The sequence below is a fragment of the Bos mutus genome, chromosome 25 (assembly GCF_027580195.1).
Source record: "Bos mutus isolate GX-2022 chromosome 25, NWIPB_WYAK_1.1, whole genome shotgun sequence".
NCBI classification, from domain to species: domain Eukaryota; kingdom Metazoa; phylum Chordata; class Mammalia; order Artiodactyla; family Bovidae; genus Bos; species Bos mutus.
The window spans coordinates 12,675,779-12,696,616 of record NC_091641.1 but is presented as its reverse complement, the minus strand read 5'-3'; the positions used below and the strand labels follow the sequence as shown (position 1 = coordinate 12,696,616).

Genomic DNA, 20,838 nt, shown 5'->3' with positions numbered 1-20,838 from the left:
TGTTGTCCTTTCTGATTTTAGAGTAAGACAGGTCTAGGTAGATGGATGGAGCCTTACTAATGTTTAATGAGCAGAACCCAGATATTTTGGGGATGGAAGGGAACTATAGGATCTACTGGCCTTTTTCTTAGGTTGGATGGCTTCTTCCTCAGAGTGGCTTCTTCTAACTCTTGACTGCTGCTCCTGCTGCTAAGTCACTTCAGTCGTGTCCGACTCTGTGCAACCCCGTAGACAGCAGCCCACCAGGCTCCAGGATTGTAAATACTTGCAGAGGTAATGATGCCAAGGGTATCCATCCCCACATAGTATACAGCCCTATCCTCTGTCATCAGTTCAGTTCAGTCGCTCAGTCATGTCTGACACTTTGCAACCCCATGGACTGCAGCACGCCAGGCTTCCCTGTCCATCACCAACTCCCAGAGCTTCCTCAAACTCATGTCCCATCGAGTCAGTGATGCCATCCAACTACCTCATCCTCTGTTGTCCCCTTCTCCTCCTGCCCTCAATCGTTCCCAGCATCAGGGTCTTTTCCAATGAGTTGGATCTTTGCATCAGATGGCCAAAGTACTGGAGTTTCAGCTTCAACATCGGTCCTTCCAATAAACACCCAGGACTGATTGATTTCCTTTAGGATGGACTGGTTGGATCTCCTTGCAGTCCAAGGGACTCTCAAGAGTCTTCTCCAGCACCACAGTTCAAAAGCATCAATTCTTCTGCGCTCAGCTTTCTTTATAGTCCAACTCTCATATCCATACAAGACTACTGGAAAAACAATAGCTTTGACTAGATGGACCTTTGATGGCAAAGTAATGTCTCTGTCTTTTAATATGCTGTCTAGGTTGGTCATAGCTCTTCTTCCAAGGAGCACACGTCTTTTAATTTCAAGGCTGCAGTCACCAACTGCATTGATTTTGGAGCCCCCAAAAATAAAGTCTCTCACTGTTTCCATTGTTTCCCCATCTATTTGCCATGAAGTGATGGGACCAGATGCCATGATCTTCGTTTTCTGAATGTTGAATTTTAAGCCAACTTTGTCACTCTCCTCTTTCACTTTCATCAACAGGGTCTTTTGTTCCTCTTTGCTTTCTGCCATAAGGGTGGTGTCATCTGCATATCTGAGATTATTGATATTTCTCCTGGCAATCTTGATTCCAGCTTGTGCTTCATCCAGCCCAGCATTTCACATGATGTACTCTGCATATAAGTTAAATAAGCAGGGTGACAATATACAGCCTTGACGTACTCCCTTCCCAATTTGGAATCAGTCTGTTTTTCCATATCCGGTTCTAACTGTTGCTTCTTGACCTGCATCCTCTGTCATCTTATGAACTAAAGCCCACCGTTCATCTTCTCCAGAGAATAAACTTCCCATATTCCACCAGATAGCAAAGGGCAGTCTCTGGCTGTGTAAAGCTGAGGAAAGGATCTGGGGATATAGCTGTAATCCTTCTATTCAAATCTCTCTTCAGTCATCAGAAGAACCCAGAACCTCCATTTCCTAAGTCTCTGGTTTCTGAGGTGTGACCAGGCTACATTCTTCTGCCCTCCCCACTGCTTCCCAAAATACTAGAAGGATGGGTCTCAGCCTCACTCAGTTTGCTCTGTCAGTTACCATTCATTCACCCTCTTTCCATCTTCCAAATCTTTGTGGGTGTTTCTTCCCTGCCAGCCCAGCATTTCTCATGATGTACTCTGCATATAAGTTAAATAAGCAGGGTGACAATATACAGCTTTGATGTACTCCTTTTCCTATTTTGAACCACTCTGTTGTTCCATATCCAGTTCTAACTGTTGCTTCCTGACCTGCATACAGATTTCTCAACAGGAATGTTAGGTGGTCTGGTGTACCCATCTATTTCAGAATTTTCCACAGTTTATTGTGATCCACACAGTCAAAGGCTTTGGCATAGTCAACAAAGCAGAAATAGATGTTTTTCTGGAACTCTCTTGCTTTTTGAAGCACAAGCTGGAATCAAGATTGCCAGGAGAAATATCAATAATCTCAGATATGAGATGACACCACCCTTATGGCAGAGAGTGAAGAAGAATTAAACAGCCTCTTGATGAAAGTGAAAGAGGAGAGTGAAAACGTTGGCTTAAAGCTCAACATTCAGAAAACTAAGATCACAGCATCTGGTCTCATCACTTCATGGGAAATAGATGGGGAAACAGTGACAGACTTTATTTTTTTGGGCTCCCAAATCACTGCAGAGGTGACTGCAGCTATGAAATTAAAAAGTGCTTACTCCTTGGACTTCCCTGGTGGCTCAGATGGTAAAGCATCTGCCTACAATGACAGAGACTCGGGTGCAAACCCTGGGTCGGGAAGATACCCTGGAGAAGGCAATGGCAACCCACTCCTACACTCTTGCCTGGAAAATCCCATAGACGGAGGAACCTGGTAGGCCCCAGTTCATGGGGTCGCAAAGAGTCAGACACGACTGAGCGACTTCACTTTCACTTCACTACTCCTTGGAAGGAAAGTTATGACCAACCTAGACAGCATATTAAAAAGCAGAGACATTACTTTGCCAACAAAGGTCCATCTAGTCAAGGCTATGGTTTTTCCAGTGGTCACGTATGGATGTGAGAGTTGGACTGTAAAGAAAGCTGAGCGCAGAAGAATTGATGCTTTTGAAGTGTGGTGTTGGAGAAGACTCTTGAGAGTCCCTTGGACTGCAAGGAGATCCAACCAGTCCATCCTAAAGGAGATCAGTCCTGGGCGTTCATTGGAAGGACTGATATTGAAGCTGAAACTCCAATACTTTGGCCACCTGATGTGAAGAGCTGACTCATTTGAAAAGACCCTGATACTGGGAAAGATTGAGGGCAGGAGGAGAAGGGGATGACAGAGGATGAGAGGGCTGGATGGCATTACGAACTCAATGGACATGAGTTTGGGTGAACTCCGGGAGTTGGTGATGGTCAGGGAGGCCTGGCGTGCTGCCGTCCATGGGGTCACAAAGAGTCAGACACGACTAAGCGACTGAACTGAACTTCCCTGCCATGAGAGCCTAACCTGTTTTTGTCCGTCATAGGCTGCCATGCACTCTAGTCTTTGACTATATCTAAGTAAACTTTCTTGAGGCACCAGATCTAAGTGGTATATTCAAGCCACCATGCTACACTAAAGAGCACTGCAGAGCTCTACATTCCTCCCTGGTGAGCCATGTTTTCATCTGCATCCCCAATTCTGCTCCTGATGTTCCCCTACTTACTTGTCTTTATCTGTCTCCTCTCTACAATTTTCCAATCCTTCATGGACCTTCAAGATTAAGGTCGGATATCATCTCCAGTGGGAAGCCTGCCTCGGTCTTCCCTGTACATATTGTGCATGTCTCTGGCCTGACACACCCACGTAGACCACAGTGTGCTGGACTGATCTACTTGTACAGCTCTCTCCGTCCCTAGACAAGAAGTAAGCAGGCAAGGACCGTCTTATCCAAAGCCCTGCCTCCAGTGTGGGGAAAACCATCTGGCACATAATAGGTGCTCGCTGATACTGTTCAACTGACGCATTTCCACTAAGCTCCATGTTAGAAGCATCTTCATTCTCAAAGGAGTACAAAAAATACGGCTGTGTTTATTTGCCAACGTCCAAATAAGAAAGGCTAATCAGAGAGCACCAGGAAATGAAAACAGCCAGATGTTTTTCAGAGCAAAAGTCCAGGAACACAAAATAGCTTGCAACAGGGGTGATGTATGTTCTCCTAGTGATTCGAAATGAAGATATGCTTATTAGACAGAGAGAGAGATTTAACAGGTTTCTCAGCTAATGCTGCAATTTTAAATCCATTTAAGATAATTTTCTTTATCTTGAATCTATTTTTCTCAGTAACCAGGATACTTAACTGATTTGTACAAAATCCATTTGAAAAAGAAATAATCTAGTCTAAGCAAGGGCACACTCTAAATGAAAAAAGAGAGATACCACAAATCTAACAGAAGATGAAGCATCTGTTTAAGAAGCCAAGGAGGACTACTGACTAGAAAATGGGATTATTTCCCCCAGCATCGTGATTTTCCCACCAATCTCTCTTCTCTCTTTCCCAAGGAGAAAACAAGCAATTCTTAAATCTGAGAGAACAGAACAAAGACCTCTCATAAACCAACCAAGAGGCAAAAAAACTGTTTCAAAGGTAAGAATCTCACACAAAAATTACACGTTGAAACAATCATAGGATGTACTTTCTCACCTACCAGCTAGGAAAAGCAGTATTGACATGCTAGTTTGGGAAGGGTCAGGTAAAATTCCAATAGCAGCAGAAACTGCTATAAAGTTTCTGGAGGAAAACATCTCTCTGTGTATCCAAAAGTATTTCCACAATGTGATCTAAGGATTATACCATTAGAAGTGTGGATTAAGAAAGCAAATGTCTGGACTTCCCTGATGGCGCAGTGGGTAAGAGTCCATCTGCCAATGCAGGCGACACAGGTTCCATCCCTGGTCCGGAAAACCCCACGTGTTGCCCAGCAGCTAAGCCCATGTGTCACAACTACTGAAGCCCAGGCGCCGAGAGCCCTTGCTCCACAACAAGAGAAGCCACCAGAATGAGAAGCCTGAGTACCGCAGTGAAGAGCAGGCCCGCTGGCTGCAACCAGAGAAAGTCCAAGAGCAGTAATGGAGACCCAGCACAGCCAAAAACAAATAAATAAAATGAAATTTTTTTAAATGAAAATAAATATCAAATCAACGTACATAAAGACTTGAGAGGGGAGATATTCCTCGGTGTTATTTACAATAAAGAAAATTAGAAAAAAACCTTAATTTACAACAATAGAAACAATGATCATAACTAATAACACCAGAAAATGCTTGTGAAATAATGTTGCGTGAAAAAAGGATACAAGAAATATAATCTGCATAGAAAAACAGGCTCAAGGACAAGATGCTAAGATTTTACCAGTCACTGCCTCTAGGTCATGAGGTCATGGTGGTTTTTTTTTTCACTTAAAAATTTTTTGGATTATGTTTCTGTACTATTTGTATTAAAATTTTAAAAATTTACTTATCTTTATTTTCATAATCAATAGCACTATTTACTGATTTTGTTTGCATGTATATGCACTTAGTCGTGGCCGACTCTTTGTGACTCCATGGACTTTAGCCTGCCAGGCTCCTCTGTCCATAGCATTTCCAGGTAAGATACTGGACGGGGTTGCCATTTCTTTATCCAAGGGATTTTCACAACCCAGAGATGGTACCTACATCTCCTGCATTGGCAGGCAGATTCATTACCGCTGAGCCACCTGGGAAGCTTCTTTTATTCATTACGGAGGAGACTCATGAGATAAAAGCTTCTCCACTAGTTACAAACAGCAGGAGATAATGTCATAGACACGCATTTACACTATAAAGCCAACTCCTCTGAGCGACCGAATCAGAACTTACTTGGTGGGACGATAATCCGGAATGGAACGATCCAGTGAAATTTTTTCACTGAGGTAGGAATTGTAGCCATATTTCTCATGGGGTCCCTTGGCTTTCTCTTCTTCAGCAGGGGAAAGGGTGGCAGGAAGGCCTCCTTTGCCCCGCCCACCATAACCTTCAATGAGCCCAAGGGATTTGGATAAACCTAGAAAAAGAGAGAGGGGAAAAAAAGAATTAGTTGAAAACCACCATACCAGGATATGTTATTCAGGCTAAAATACAGCTTCAGTGGAAATTTTAACATTACCCGTCACAGAAAAGATTATGTCATCAACTTATCAATATTGGGAATATGCCCTGAGCACATTTAAACTGAGAGGAAGGGGACTTCCCTGGTGACCACGGGTCAAGACTTCACCGTCCATTGCAGGGGACGAGGGTTTGATCCCTGGTCATGGACCTAAGATCCCATGTGCCTTGGGGCAAAAAAAAAAAAAAAAAAACACACCAAAAAACAGAACCAATACTGTAAAAATTGAATAAAGACTAGAAAACAATTAAAAATTAGATTAAGAGGAAGGTCAAAGCATGACAAAGGTCCGTATAGTCAAAGCTATGGTTTTTCCAGTAGTCATGTACGGATATGAGAGCTGGACCATAAAGAAGACTGAAAACCAAAGCATCAACACTTTCGAACTGTGATGGTGGAGAAGACTCCTGGACAGCAAGGAGCTCAAACCAGTCAATCCTAAAGGAAATCAACCCTGAATATTCACTGAAAGGACAGATGCTGAAGGTAAAGCTCCGATACTTGGGCCACCTGATGCAAAGAGCTGACTCATTGGAAAGATTGAGGGCAGGAGAAGAAGGGGGTAAGAGAGGATGAGAAGGTTGGATGACATCACTGACTCAATGGACATGAGTTTGAGCAAGCTCCAGGAGATACTGAAGGAGAGGGAAGCCTGGTGTGCTATAGTTCATGGGGTTGCAAAGAGTCTGACATGACTGAGCAACTGAACACCACCACCAAAGGAACTCTGAGGTGTGGGGTTAAGGCTGGTCACGCTCAGGAAGAACCTCTCCGTCTTTTGGGGAGCTAGGGTGGATCGGGTACCAGGATGGGGTCTATAAAAGGGAGAGACTGCCAAAAGCAGGCATATGTGGACCAAAAATGGGCAGAACAGGGCCTGTCATCCTGCCCAACCTCCTGTCTTCATGAGCAATTACCACAAGGCTAGATACTCCAGGAGATGCCCGGTAACAATGCAGAATAAGAACAGCCAGTAATAAGGAACTGCCAGACAGCAGGTGTTTTTGCTTCATTTGAACAGAGAATAATATACAGATTGATTTTATCATGAGTTTAAAGTGTGTAACCGTCTGACACCATTCTATACCTAATGGTTTTATTTAAATCTCATCTAAATGGCAAAAGGAAATACAAAAGTGTTTGAGAATAAATCACAGAGAAGAAAAGCCCATAAGGGTGATAACCGTGCCAAGTAGAGTAGGAGGCCTCTGTAACAAGCTTCACTGAGCAATTGCAGGTTCCGAGGATGGTGGCAGCTTTATACCGATTGTTCCATTTATACGATAAACAGCTTGATGGGTAATTTTTAAATCCTACAGTTACGGGAGGTTTTATTTCTTGGCTTGAAAACTTTTGTTGTGAAGGGCTCTTATTCTCTTTCACTGTTTCAAATGTTCAAGCTACTCTGTCCACCCTTAGGTGTGCTTGCACACACACACACACACACACACACTTTGTCCACAAAAGTCCCACTGCTGCCACTGGTAGGAAGACCATGGACCAGAGATGTCAACCGCATCCTCAGCTTTCATGATGGGCAGCCCACAGAGCCTAGGAGGATGCTGACCTTCCAGGAAAGCATTCCCAAGCCACTTAAAGACCAGTTAGTCTGCTCTGGTCACATGATGGCTCACCACCCCATAATGGAAAGACCTGTAGTCTCTTTCTCACTCCTCTGAAACTGCAAATTTATTTTCTGTGAAACAAAATCAAAAAGCAAAGCTTAAGCAGGCACCTCGGGGTTGATCTCAAGTGAACATCATTTTTCTACCTAAGAATCCTTTCCACTGTCCACTGTGTTCCTCAGGAACCCTGACATCTTTTCTGCCTGTCACCATCCAAACAGATGAACCATCAACTGAGAACTGGATTACTCCAACACTTTCTGCTTCCTGGTCTTTAACCTCTCATTCCACATCATTGTGCACCAACCATTCCAATAACATCACCTTTGCTGTGCTCCAAAATCTACAAAAACTCTTCAAATGTCAAGGACAGACACCTGTGTTGGATTTTTAAATCACCCATGAAAGGACATTGCTAGTGGGAATGTAAAATGGTGCACTTACTTTGTAAAACAGTTTGGAAGTTCTTCAAAATGCGAAGTATAGTTGTCCCATATGACCCAGCAATTCCATTTTTAGGTATATACCCAAGAAAAATGGAAAGATATGCCCACACAAAAACTTGTACACAAGTGTTCAGAGAAGCATTATTCATACTAGCTAAGTGTCTATCACCTGACAAATGAATAAAACAAAATGTGGTATATTCAGACAATGTGATAATATTTAGCAATAAAAATGAAATACAGATCTTCCTCAATTTACAAAAGAGTTACCTCCTGATAAATCTACCATAAATTGAAAATATCCTAGGTCAAAAATGCATTTAAAACATCTAACCTACTGAACATCACAGCTCAGCTTACCTACCTTAAATGTGGTCAGAACTCTTACACGAGCCTTGTTGCGTTAGCTGCTCAGTCATGTCCGACTCTTTGCGGCCCCATGAACTATACCCCACCGGGCTCCTCTGTCCATGGAATTCTCCAGGCAACAATACTGGAGTGGGTTGCCATGCCCTCCTCCACGGGATCATCCCAACCCAGGGATCAAATCCACTTCTCTTATGTCTACAGCAATGGCAGACAGACAGGTTCTTTACCACTAAATTCACCTGGGAAGCCCAATATATATGATGTATAGAATATGACATAATTTTAAAAGATGAAAAAGAGACGATACTCTGTGGGTTTTTCTTCTTGTTTCGTGCACTTTCACTCACTCATCCTGGGTTTCCCTTTCCTTGCCCAATATCTGCCACCTTTTCTTAAAAGCCACAACCTCAGTCCTCTGTGGATTTCTGGCCAGCATGGAACCCAAGGGTCAAGGAGGGAGGCTGGCCAATGGGACAGAATTGGCCTCCAACATAACTCAACAGCTTTCATGGAAAACATCAGGTTCTTCTGCTTATTTCATCTGTGGACTCGTTTTTCTCTCTTTGGCTATACAGTATCTCTTTTGTCCAGTCTAAATAGATATCTTCCATTCCCCAGTCATTAAATGCCACCTCAAAAGATACAATGTATTTCAGCTGTTTGCCCAGCACCCTCCCATAGGCAGCCTTTCCAATGCAGGCAGAGAAGCCAGGGAGGGAATTTATTACAAAAGGGCACAGGAATTAAGACTAGGAATGCAGGCTAATCCTACCAAGGACGCTTAGGGAATGAAACCTCCCAGTGAGACTTTTTTCCCCCTTTCTGAGGCATTATTTCTTCCATTATGAAAGGCTCCCACGTAGCAGTCTCAAAAAAAGATCATTCTCCAGAGTGCAATGTGACAACTACAAATTATATATTTTGTGGTCCATGTGCTCCCATTTTCCCCCCAATTGAATCTGCCAGAAAGGTTCAACAAAGCGGCAAAAATGTTCACTGGCATTTTAATGTGCTTACTTAGCAGGCCCCGGAAATGGTTGGCAACAACAAATACAAGTTCAAGTTCATCAACAAGACTCAGGTTGGTCTTTACTTAACTGGGAAGAGATGCCACCAGGGCAAGTTGGGATGACTCCATGCACCCAAGGAACTTTCTTTTCCGAAAGTGCCTTGTGCTTTTTGGCCGGAAGCAACTGTAGCCACAGCAGATGGATGTGACCTTGTAGGCATAGAAGCCGCAATTGACAAAAAGAAGAAAGAGGGAAACGAGGGAAGAAAATGGGGTGGCTTCTTAGGACCAGATTAGAGAGGACTTGGCATTGCCTTCTTGTCCCTTAGGTGCTGCCTCCTGAGTTACTGTAGCCGAAGACTGCATAGCCAAGGGACGGTATTGGCAAGAAGTTGAAGGTGAGGAAGAAAGAAGAACAAATTGAGGTCACCCATCCCCTAGCACCTTTACTGAATATTCTTCGTGTTTCTCTCCACCCTGTTTCTCTGCTTCATGCCCTAGAAGATAAGACCTATATAGACAGTATCAAGGGTTCCCTTACACTTCTGGCTTTGGGTTGGGCTTAACCACCAGGAGCTACCTTGAGAAGACTGATGGTCGAGAAGAGAGAGAGGTTTGGGTGTTTGGCCCCCAGTTCCCTCCCAACCAGATGTGGTTTGGTGGAGACTGCGCTCTTCTGTGGCACAGTCGTGTGCAGACAGGCATCTCTGACGGTTAGCCTAGGGCTAGAGCCAATCCCATGTTCTGTTAACCATGCTCTCTTCCGGACCCTTCAGGCGTTGGCATGGCAACTGCTTCCTCTTCTGTTGCTAGCCCTGGAGTCGTACACCATGACTGGCCATGCTTTGCTGATTTCCCTTAACTCTCCCCAAATCTTTGTAAATGTTTTGCTAAAATCTCTTCAGCCAGCCCCTTCTGGGTGTGCCACTTGTTTCTGGCTGGGATATTGACAGATAGAGCACCTTACTCACACCCACAGAAGACTTCTCCCGTGGTACCACAACTAGATACTCTCTTTAAGGGCAGGCATGTGGTCACCCTAGTGCCTGACCTGTAGAAAGTTCTTAAGAGGGACTTTCCTGGTGGTCCAGTGGCTAAGATTCTGTGCTTCCGATACAGGGGGCCTGGGCTCAGTTCCTGGTTAGGGAACTAGATCCCACATGCTGCAACTATAGTTTGAATGCAACAATTAAGAACAACACAACAAAAAGTCAAAAAAAAACAAAAAAACCCCAAATGGTTGAGCATATGGATGAGTAGAAATGAGATCTGGAGACTGAAATTGGAGCCATCTATTATAAAGTGATGTCAGAAAGAAAATTAAATACACAGAAAAAAAAAGACATCTACTAGGAGAAGAGAAGAGGGATTAAGACTACATATTATAGTACATTTATATTCATAAAGAAAAAGAGAGTTCACACTGATGAATGTCACAGGGAAATCAAGCCTGGAAAAGGCCATTTGGTTTGGCAGAGAAAAGGGCCCTGGTGACCTTGGTGATGGCCATGCCAGTGACATAAGAACTTCCAGGGCAGCATTTTGTTTTCTGGCTGTAACCAACCAGAATCTAAAATGTAAAGAATTCTATTTGTAGAAGCAACAAATATTACAATGCACTTAGAACTTTAAACAATAGGAGGAAAACTATGAAATTTCATTAAATGGATGAAATAAAACACACATGAACAGCAGAGAGATGTATTTTTACTTAGAAGATGGAATGTTACAAAGATACCATTACTTCTTTTTATTATATGGATCTAATGTAATTCCAAATAGAATCTTTTTCTGAAACAGAACAAAAGGTTCTAAAATTAACCGAGAAGAACACAGAGCTGATAACACTGGGCCATTTTGTTTAAAAAGAAAAATGAAAGGGGGGTGCCCTATCCAATATTAAGTTAAGAAATCAAGCAATAATAATTCAAGTGATGTGGTGACTAGGAGGAAATATTACATAGAGGCAGAGAGGTAAGGCTCTAAACTGTATCTCTCTCTCTCAAATAGCCATCCAATTTTCCAAACATTAATAAAAATAACCTCCACTTTTGGAATTTTAGAAATTCCTTTCTAGTGCAATCAACACCAAATTTCTGCAGGATACTTCATGTGGATGAGGGAGCGGCTTCATCCATCTCACACGGAGCCCAGAAATCCCGAGGTGCCCTGGCTTGATAATTTGATAACCCTCTAGCAAGAGTAAATCACTCTGCTCACTTCTATCTTCGATTGGCCCAAGCTACAAAGGCTCCATAGTGGCAGCAAAAAGTAAAGAACCCAGGTTGTAAATCCACTCCCAGCTGCCTCCCCACCTCCCTCCATATAACTAAGGCCATCATTTTCTCCAGGGTTACAGTTTAAACTGATGAGTTTACAGATAACCAGCATTATTCTTTCAGAAATCAGGACTCACAACAGACACACAAACTCCAGGACAGAGATGAAAACACAATACAATCTGGTGCCTTGTCAACTCATAAAGCTCCTCTTCATCCTGGCAGCGGCAGCCTAGTGTCAGGGAAACCACACACACACACACACACACACACAGCCAAAGAGCCTAGCACGTTGCGTGGCCTTCTTCCAGTGGGCAAGCATGTGTTCTGGGGTCTTGACAGAGGCCCTAATGCCTCCTGAAGGTCACAGAGTCCCAGGGAGATTTCACATGATGCTAAAGCATTTGAAAAACTGATAAAACATACAGACAGATCAGGGCGTTGCAGCCATAAGCCATAGTAGTGAGCAATAATTCCAGATTTATTCTTGGGATTCCATGTACTCTTGGGAGAGTGAGGGGACCACTCGTGGCTCGAGGAAGCCAACGTGACCACAGAGACAGACGGGATACTTGATAAATGTATGCAGATTAAATTATTAAATTTATTATTTAATTATTGAAAAGCACTAATAACTAAGATAATGTATACACATGTGTGCATGTGTAATGAAATATTACTTGGTCATAAAAAGAAATGCCACTTGCAGTAACATGGATGAACTCAGAGATTATACTCAGTGACGTTAAATGGAGAGACACAAATACATGTTATCACTCATATGTGGCATCTGAAAAACTGGTACAATGAATTTATTTACAAAACAGAAATAGAGTCCTAGATGTAGAAAATAAACTTATGGTTACCAAGCAGGAAGATGCAGGGAGGAATAAACTGGGAGATTGGGATTGACATATTGTGAAAGTCGCTCGGTCATGTCCAACTTTTTGTGACCCCATAGACTATACAGTTCATGGAATTCTCCACTCCAGAATACTGGAGTGGGTAACTGTTCCCTTCTCCAGGGGATCTGCTCAACCCAGGGATCAAACCCAGGTCTCCCTCATTGCAGGCAAATTCTGCCCAGCTGAGCCACCATACACACTTCTATGTATAAAACAGGTAATTAATAAGGACCTACCGTATGGCACCTGGAACTCTACTCAATACTTGTCATTACCTATATGGAAAAGGAATCTAAGAAACAGTGGATACAGGTACATTATAACTGATTCACTTTACCGAATACCTGAAACTAATTACATCATTGTAAATCAAATACATTGCAATGAAAATTAATTTTTAAAAGGACAGTGAGATAATGAAACAAGAAATGACAGGCAGATCAATGGAACAGAAAAGCTTATCTAGAAATACTGACAAAAGAGAGTGGAAGCACCATTTTTGTATACAACTGTTAGTTTTACAGACAAATTTTCATTAGACACAAAGCATTATACTAAGCACTTTAATTATTATATATATGTACTATTAATGTTAAACATACATGCTAACTATATAAATGTCTGCTATATCTATCTATCTAACTATAATATTTCAAATTCACTTCTCAAATTACCCCTGGTGCTAGTTTTCACCTATCTTTGGTTTATTTTTTGTTTGTCTGTGGCGGTTTTTTCTTTAAGATTTTTTTGATGTAAATAATTTTTAAAGTTTTTATTGAATTTGCCATAACACTGCTTCTGTTCTCTGCCTTGGTATTTTGGCTACGAGGCACGTGGGTTCTGTGCCTTGGTATTTTGGCTACGAGGCATGTGGGTCCCAGCTCCCAACCAGGGATCGAACTCACAGCCCGACACTGGAAGGAGAAATCTAACCACTGAATCACCAGTGCACTCCCTCCCTTATCTTGGGACTCTGTTCCTTCCCTGCATCCCTTTCGTCACCAACCAGATTCAAAGGCACGTCATCTCTTCCTTGAGTTACTGCAGTCAACACATAACCCCGTGTCTTGCAAAGTGAGCTTTCTAACATACACAACTGACCACTGCTTGCTTAAAATTCATTAGTGTATTCCTGCTGCCTATGGGGGGAAAATTCCAAAAATTCTCATGTAATATACAAAGTCACTCACTAGCTGATTCCCTGCCCAGCCTCAGATTCCACTTCCTTCTCTGCTGCCTCCTTTTAGCTGTCCCACCCTCTTCTGAGGCTTCTACACAGCCACTGCCCCTCAGTGCCTGTGGCAGTCACCCTCGTTATTCTATACAACCCTGCAAACCCTTGCAGAGAACTACCCAGCCCAGAAAATCAGATGCCGCTCCTTGGTAAGAAATCTCAACCACACTCTTACTCCCGTCCTATTACAGGTGTCCTCGGCTGTTCACTTACAAGGACACAGGCTTCCTGTGAACAGGAAGACATCGCTGTGTCTTACAGATAGCCTGGCACATACATGAACCTCATGTATGCTGTACACATGAATGAATGGACAGATAAGCAAAAAGCAAGTGAATAAATGAGTAGGTGCAGGATAAGCTGGGCTGCCCAAATACATGACCAGGTTATAGTGTTGATACAGAAATCTCCTGGAGACATGGCGGAAATGGGTAAACACTGCTTCATGGACTCATGTCAAATCATTATTGATTCCCCAGTTCATATACTAGTATGATGATCTTGACATCTGTTGACATCTGCATTATTATGCTGATTTTGACATTTTCTGTCCTGTATGCTCAGAGCTTCCCAGACATGATGTCCAAAGGTTATGTTAGTCTTAATATCTTCAGTGAAGGCTTAGGAGTTCAGTTACACCAGTTGCTTCCTGATGGAAGAGAACTGAATAAATCATCCTCTAAGACAAATACCGTTAAGTCCCCTACACACAAACCAATTCTGTTCTGAAAGCGCGTTTTGTCAGTCCAGCAAAGTTAGCCTAGGTATCCAACTAACACAATCAGTTGTATAGTACTGTACTGTAATAGGTTTATAATACTTTTCATACAAGTAGTACATTAAAAAGCAAACACAAAAAATAAAGGATACATTTTAAATCTTATGGGATCCCCTGGTGGCTCAGACGGTAAAGCGTCTGCCCGAAATGCAGGAGACCCAGGTTTGATCCCTGGGTTGGGAAGATCCCCTGGAGAAGGAAATGGCAACCCATTCCAGTACTCTTGCCTAGAAAATTCCATGGATGGAGGAGCCTGGTGGGCTACAGTCCATAGGGTCGCAAAGAGTCAGACACGACTGAGCGACTTCACTTTCACTTTCAATCTTATAGTACAGTACCTTGAAAAGTATGGTAGTGCAACAGCTGGCATACAGGGGCTGGCATTGAGTGAACAAGCATGAAGGGTTACTGACTGGAGGAGGAAGGGGGGTGAGAGATGGTAAAGCTGAAGGATTGTCAGTAACAGGAAATGGAAGGCAAGCTGCAATTTCACTCACACCTGGCATTGATGGAATGCACAGTCGCATCTCTGAAAGTTCACAACTTGAAGGTTTGTATGTAGGGGACTTACTGTACATGAAAAGGTGGCCTACATCATTTGTCATCAGGGAAATGCAAATCAAAACCACAATGAGAGGTCATCTCACACCTGTTACAATGGCTCATATCAAGAAGACTAGAAATAACATCTGCTGGCAATGGTGTAGAGAAAAAGGAACTCATGTTCACTGCTGGTGGGAATGTAAATCGGTGCAGCCACTACAGAAAACAGTACAGAGATTCCACAAAAAAATTAAAAATAGAGCTACCATATGATTTGGCGATTCCATATCTGGGTATCTATCTGAAGAAAATGAAAACAATACCTTGAAACGCTAACTGCACCATCCTGTTCATTGCAGCATTATTTCCAATAGCCAAGATACGGAAACAGCCTACGTGTCCATCAACGGAAGAATGGATAAAGAAGCCGTGGGATATACAATATACACACATAATGGGGCACTGCATGCACGCTAAGTCACTCCAGTCGTGTCCGACTCTGTGTGACCCCATGGGCTATAGCCTGCCAGTCTCCTCTGCCCATGAAATTTTCCAGGCAAGAATACTGGAGTGGTTTGCCATGCCCTTCTCCAGGATAATGGGGTATTAGTCAGCCATAAAAAAAGAATGAAATCTTGCAACTTACAACAACATGAAGGGACCTTGAGGGCATTATGCTAAACGAAATAAGTCAGACAGAGAAAGACAAATACCATATGATCTCTATCATACATGAAATCTACAGATGGAAATCAAGTGTATTCAGGGTGGTATGGCCGTAGACTGAAATCTACAAATGCACACGTACTTATCAAGCTCACTGATGCAGAGAACTGACTGGTGGTTGTCAGAGGCAGAAGGTAGGGGGTGGAAAAAATAGGTGAATTGTTTTTGTTTTGTTTATTTTCTGGTTGAAATCAATTGAATTTTTAAGAAATGTGTAGCTTGGCTTCTTCTATTCAGTGGTCCTACTTCTCTCTTCTACACCTATCATGCAATAATTACACTTCCATATAATTTTCAAATATTTCAAGGCATTATCATGACCTGTATTCATTTTTGTCCAGACTAAACATATACATTCCTTCAACCACCTTTATACAACCATGTTTTCAAAACTTCCCTGATACTTAGTCTCCTTGGGCTACTATAACAAAATACTAAAGACTAAGTGGCTTAAATTAGGGGTTCTAAACCTCTGGGATCTAATGCCTGACGATCCAAGGTGGAGCTGGTGTAATAATAATAGAAATAGAGTGCGTGATAAATGTAATGTACTTGAATCATCCTGAAATCATCCCCCCAACCAGGTCCATGGAAAAAATGTCTCCCATGAAGCTGGTCCCTGGTGCCAAAAAGACTGAGGACCACTAGTTTAAATAACAGACATTTATCAGAATTCCAGAGGCTGGGAAGTTCAACATTAAGGTGCCAGCATGTTGGGTCCTTGGTGAGGGCCTGCAGACAGCCACTTTCTTGTCGTGTCCTCACATGACAGAGAAGGAGCAAATCGTGTCCTTTCTTCTTCTTATAAGGGTATTAATTCCATCAGGGAACCCAACCCGTGATCTCATCCTGTTCATTGTCATTGTACAGTTTCTAAGTCGTGTCTGACTCTTTGCGACCCCATGGACTGCAGCACGCCAGGCTTCCTTGTCTCCACCATCTCCTATAGTTTTCTCAAGTTCATGTCCACTGAGTCAGTGATGCTATCTAACCATGATCTCATCTAACCCTATTTAATTCCAAAAGTCTCCACCTCCTAACATCATCACATTGGGGGTTAGGGTCACAACACATGAACCGGAGGGGTGGGGGGAACACACACTTTCATTCCATAACAGATGGCCATCCACTGCTGGATTCTGTCCTAGAAGACAAAGCGATGACTAATAAAGTCTCTCGACATGTGCTCCCCACCCCCGGAGTCAGAATCCTGGAAGTACATTCCTGCCCATTATCCAAACTGCTCATGCAGCCTTTACAGTTCCAAGAGATATGAATCACTGTTATTTGCTTGAAGTCCTTTTGGAACAAACTGTCTATAAATTTTCAAACTGCAGTTTTATTCAAAATGGCATGTCTTACACGTATTATGAACTTTAGACTTCCTGGAATCTTTCTACAAAGATCATTTAATTTGAGCCTAAGAATAGCCCTATCCACAGTCAGCATATAGGAGAAGGGAGGCCCAATGAGGATGAAGAATGTTCTTTAGGTCACTTAAAGTAGCCAGGGGTGGATACAGATCCTGGGTTTCTGTATACCAGGCTGCCAAGCATGCCTTAATGAAATGCACTCTCAAATTTCATGCCACTGTGATGAAAAGGATCAAAAAGTCCTGAATCCCACTCTCGATGCCAAGCAAACATTGGCATAAACAACCCCCTGTGTGTGGAGGTGATAAATAAATGTCTTTGGCCTGGCCCAGGCTCTGGCTGATGCATCTGCCTGAGTGTGGAAGTGAAAAGAGTATTTCTAACAAAATAAAGAAAAGTTTGGCAATTGTCAGTATTGCTCAGAGCAGATGGATGAAAGACCCTGGCTTCGCAGGTTAACTGTGTCACTTAGCCGCACATCACTTACAAAACTACACAAAAGGAAAATAAAGCTGACCCAGGGCTGCTTAGGAAACCTGCTGAATTGAAGAAAGCCCTCTGCCACAACCTAAGAAATCCGCTGGTGTCAAATGCACACAAGACTCTGCAGACCAGGCCACCTGCCACATTTGCTCAACACCTGTCGGGTCTGATGGCTTTCAGAGGAAATTCCTCTCCTCCCTTCTCATGCCCCGAGCCCACCTAGGATTTTATTCCTAGTGAGGGGGTTAAAGAGGAGAGAGAGAGGGCAGTGAACATTAGCAACACCGCTGCTGCTGCTAAGTCGCCTCAGTCGTGTCCGACTCAGTGCGACCCCATGGACTGCAGCCTACCAGGCTCCTCCGCCCGTGGGATTTTCCAGGCAAGAGTACTGGAGTGGGTTGCCATTGCCTTCTCCGTTAGCAACACTAACCTTCACCAAATTCTGCAAAAAGCATATAATTTTAAAACAGATCCACATGACACTGTGTTCATATCAGAGAAAGTAAATTATGAATTCAGGAAACGATAAGGAAGAGTAAGACAGACAAGAATGAACCACCCTAGGAAAATGTCGCTACTTCCTTCACCCACCAAAATGATCAGTATCACTATCTTTGAACATACACACACACACACCCCACCATCACCCCCATCACTACTGTCACGATCACCTTACCACCATCACCACCACCACCATTCCTAATAAACTATTAGAACTTTAAAATAAGATACCCACTCTCAACTTTAAAATAAGATGCCTATGCTATTCAGAAGCACCACAAGTTTAAAAAACACACATCCAGTTTCTCACAAAAAGACCCTATGGCTAGATTCCATTTACTTATAAGGGAATTCTTTTCTCCTCTCCTTTAAGCACATCCCCAAGGTAGTACCTTGGACTTTTGTTCAACAAATATAGACTCTCTGCCCTCCACACCCCTGGGAGGAGTACCCATCCCACCTCATTAACATTAAGCCTGACCATCTGGCTGGGCAGAACGTACTTCCCCACCCTTAACTCTAAGCTTGACCACAAGACTTGCTTAGGCCAAAAAGCGACCAGTGGCTGTGACATCAGTAGAGGCTTGAAATGTGCTTCCACCGTTGGTCTTGGTCTCCTCAACTCGGTATCATCATAATAACATGCTTTGGGTGGCCCACTGGTCCAAGGAAGGGAAGAGACACATGGGGTAGCTGGATCCAAAGTGTAGCTTAGAACCAAGCCCAGCCAAACTTCAATTTATCTGAAAACACACAAGAGAAAGAAAAGCTTGAAGAATAGCTCCCTTTCACATTTCTGGCCTGATTAATGAAGATTGTTGGATATTGGTGCCACCAAGTAAGATGGAGAAACAGGGAGAAAAAGATTTGGGTACGAAGTGGTATGACACAGAATCGAGAGTCTGGGTGGGATACAGCCAATCTGTGACGCCTATAAGACATCCAAACGGAAACATCAAGCATCTGATATGATGAGGTCAGGTCTGAAGACAGAAAATTGGGATTCACCAGTATCTAAATGGAATTTAAAGACACAGTCCTTGAGGAGTCACCAAGGCAACACAGAAACACAGGGGGAAAAAAGGAAGCCTGAATCCTGAGGACCAGAAGAAGGGCCAAGAAAGGAAAACTAAGAGGAATGTAGACAGAACCCCTAGAAATGATGGAGTCTGAGAAGCGACCCTTGGACTGGATAATACCGAGGCATCAGTGAATTTTGCAGAACCAGTTTCAGAGAACCAAAGCCCAAAGTAGGTCCAGGAGAGAACAAGAGGTGAAGAAATGAAAGCAGGAGGTACAGGCAGACTTGGAGGTCCAGACTCTTCCAAGGAGTCTGCTGTTAAACAGAGCAAAGAAATGTGCTGCTTCTATTCTAGGGATCATGACAGAAAAACAATTACCCTGACAGCAAGGAAAAATAAAGGTCAGCACATGTGGGATGTGGGTCTGTAGACCCTAGGGCCATCTCTGCCCCTGTCACTGATGGCCTTAGACAAATCTCTGCCGCAAAGCACACGCATGTAAAACAGGGACGTGACTGAAGAGTGTCTGGGCCCCTTGGAGCTCTCAAATTTCAAGCTCCTCTCCCTGCAGCTCCAGTGTGAAAACATACATACCAGAATGAGGACACAGAAAGAAAGCACCCCCATCAATAAGAAGGACCATGGAGTAACATGACCGTATCCGGAAATCAACAGATTTTCTTAGAGCAGTTGTGTGGCTCCTGGTGGAAAATTGCGACATCTCTGATTCAAACCCCAGAAACGAGAAGAAGGGAAGTAAGAGGCAAAATTCTTCATGATCTTGGTGGGCCTAGGTATAGTAACGTAAACACTAGCTTAGGACACATTCACTAGAAGTGCACATGGTAAAATCCAGCTTCTTGGAGAATTGATGAATTCAGCAGATACAAAATAGCTTCCCCACCAACAAATATGAACTGATCAAATACGCAAAAAACTGAACTCTCAGGATCGTGCAGGGCCACTCTGGTCCTTTTCTTAATGCAATATACATCCTCCACATTGATGTGGAGTCCAGCCAGATGGATGTCCAGCCTCATTCTAAAAACCTCCAGAGGTACAAACTCATTGGTGAGCCCTCCAAACAGCCTCCTCCATGGGGCTCATTTCTATGTTCTCTGAATAGTCAACATCAGCCTCATGGTGATATCTTCCACATCTTAGTCTTAATTCTGCCTGTGAACACACAGGAAAGGCCAATTCCCCAGAGCTCCAGAGCTGCCCATGCCACCGTGATCCCTCGAGCTCAAGACATCCTCTGACCAGGATGGATTTCTCCGTCTTCACTGTTGTCCAATTCACCTCTCCTGCTCCTCCCTGGTTCCATATGACTATGCTTCTTCCCTGGCTAGAGTTCTCAGATGAGAAGAACAGTCTGAGTAGATGTGAGCATTCCACAGAGAAACAGACACCTATCTCTCGTGGTGGGTAGGAGACCTGCCCGGCTCAGCTTAGAGGCTGCAGGTTTATGCAGGTGAATAGCAGCATGGTTTGCAGGTTTCACTAAAGAAAGATGAAAGAGGCAAGAAGAGATCAAAAGAAAACACATACATTTCCAAGCCCCAGCTACTCTCTATCTCTTAGGAAAGAACCTTTAAAGCCAGAGTTTGAGGAAAACAATCTATGAAAAATACCCTGTATGTATTGCTCTTGGCTTGGGAAGACCTAGAAGCCTTGGAGGGAATAATGACCTACAGAACATGTCTATTCTGATGGGCCCCAACACTGAAATGCCAGTGTTCATTTCCAATGGATGGAGAAGGAAGGAGTGTTTCCATTGCTCTTGTTTCTGGCATCTGGTCCACTCTCCCCAGCAAATCAAGGACTTGTTAACCCCAAGCCAGCACCAGAGCTTTTGGGAGAT

General features: G+C 43.2%; 1 protein-coding gene across 1 annotated transcript in view; it reads right to left on the bottom strand.

Moving 5' to 3' along the window:
- GALNT17 (polypeptide N-acetylgalactosaminyltransferase 17) overlaps positions 1–20,838 on the bottom strand; it is a 429,083-nt gene that overhangs the window by 255,208 nt on the left and 153,037 nt on the right. Inside the window, exon 2 of the mRNA XM_005889873.3 lies at positions 5,393–5,576. Within this exon, the coding sequence (XP_005889935.1) occupies positions 5,393–5,576 (184 nt within the window). The remainder of the gene's footprint in view (positions 1–5,392; positions 5,577–20,838) is intronic.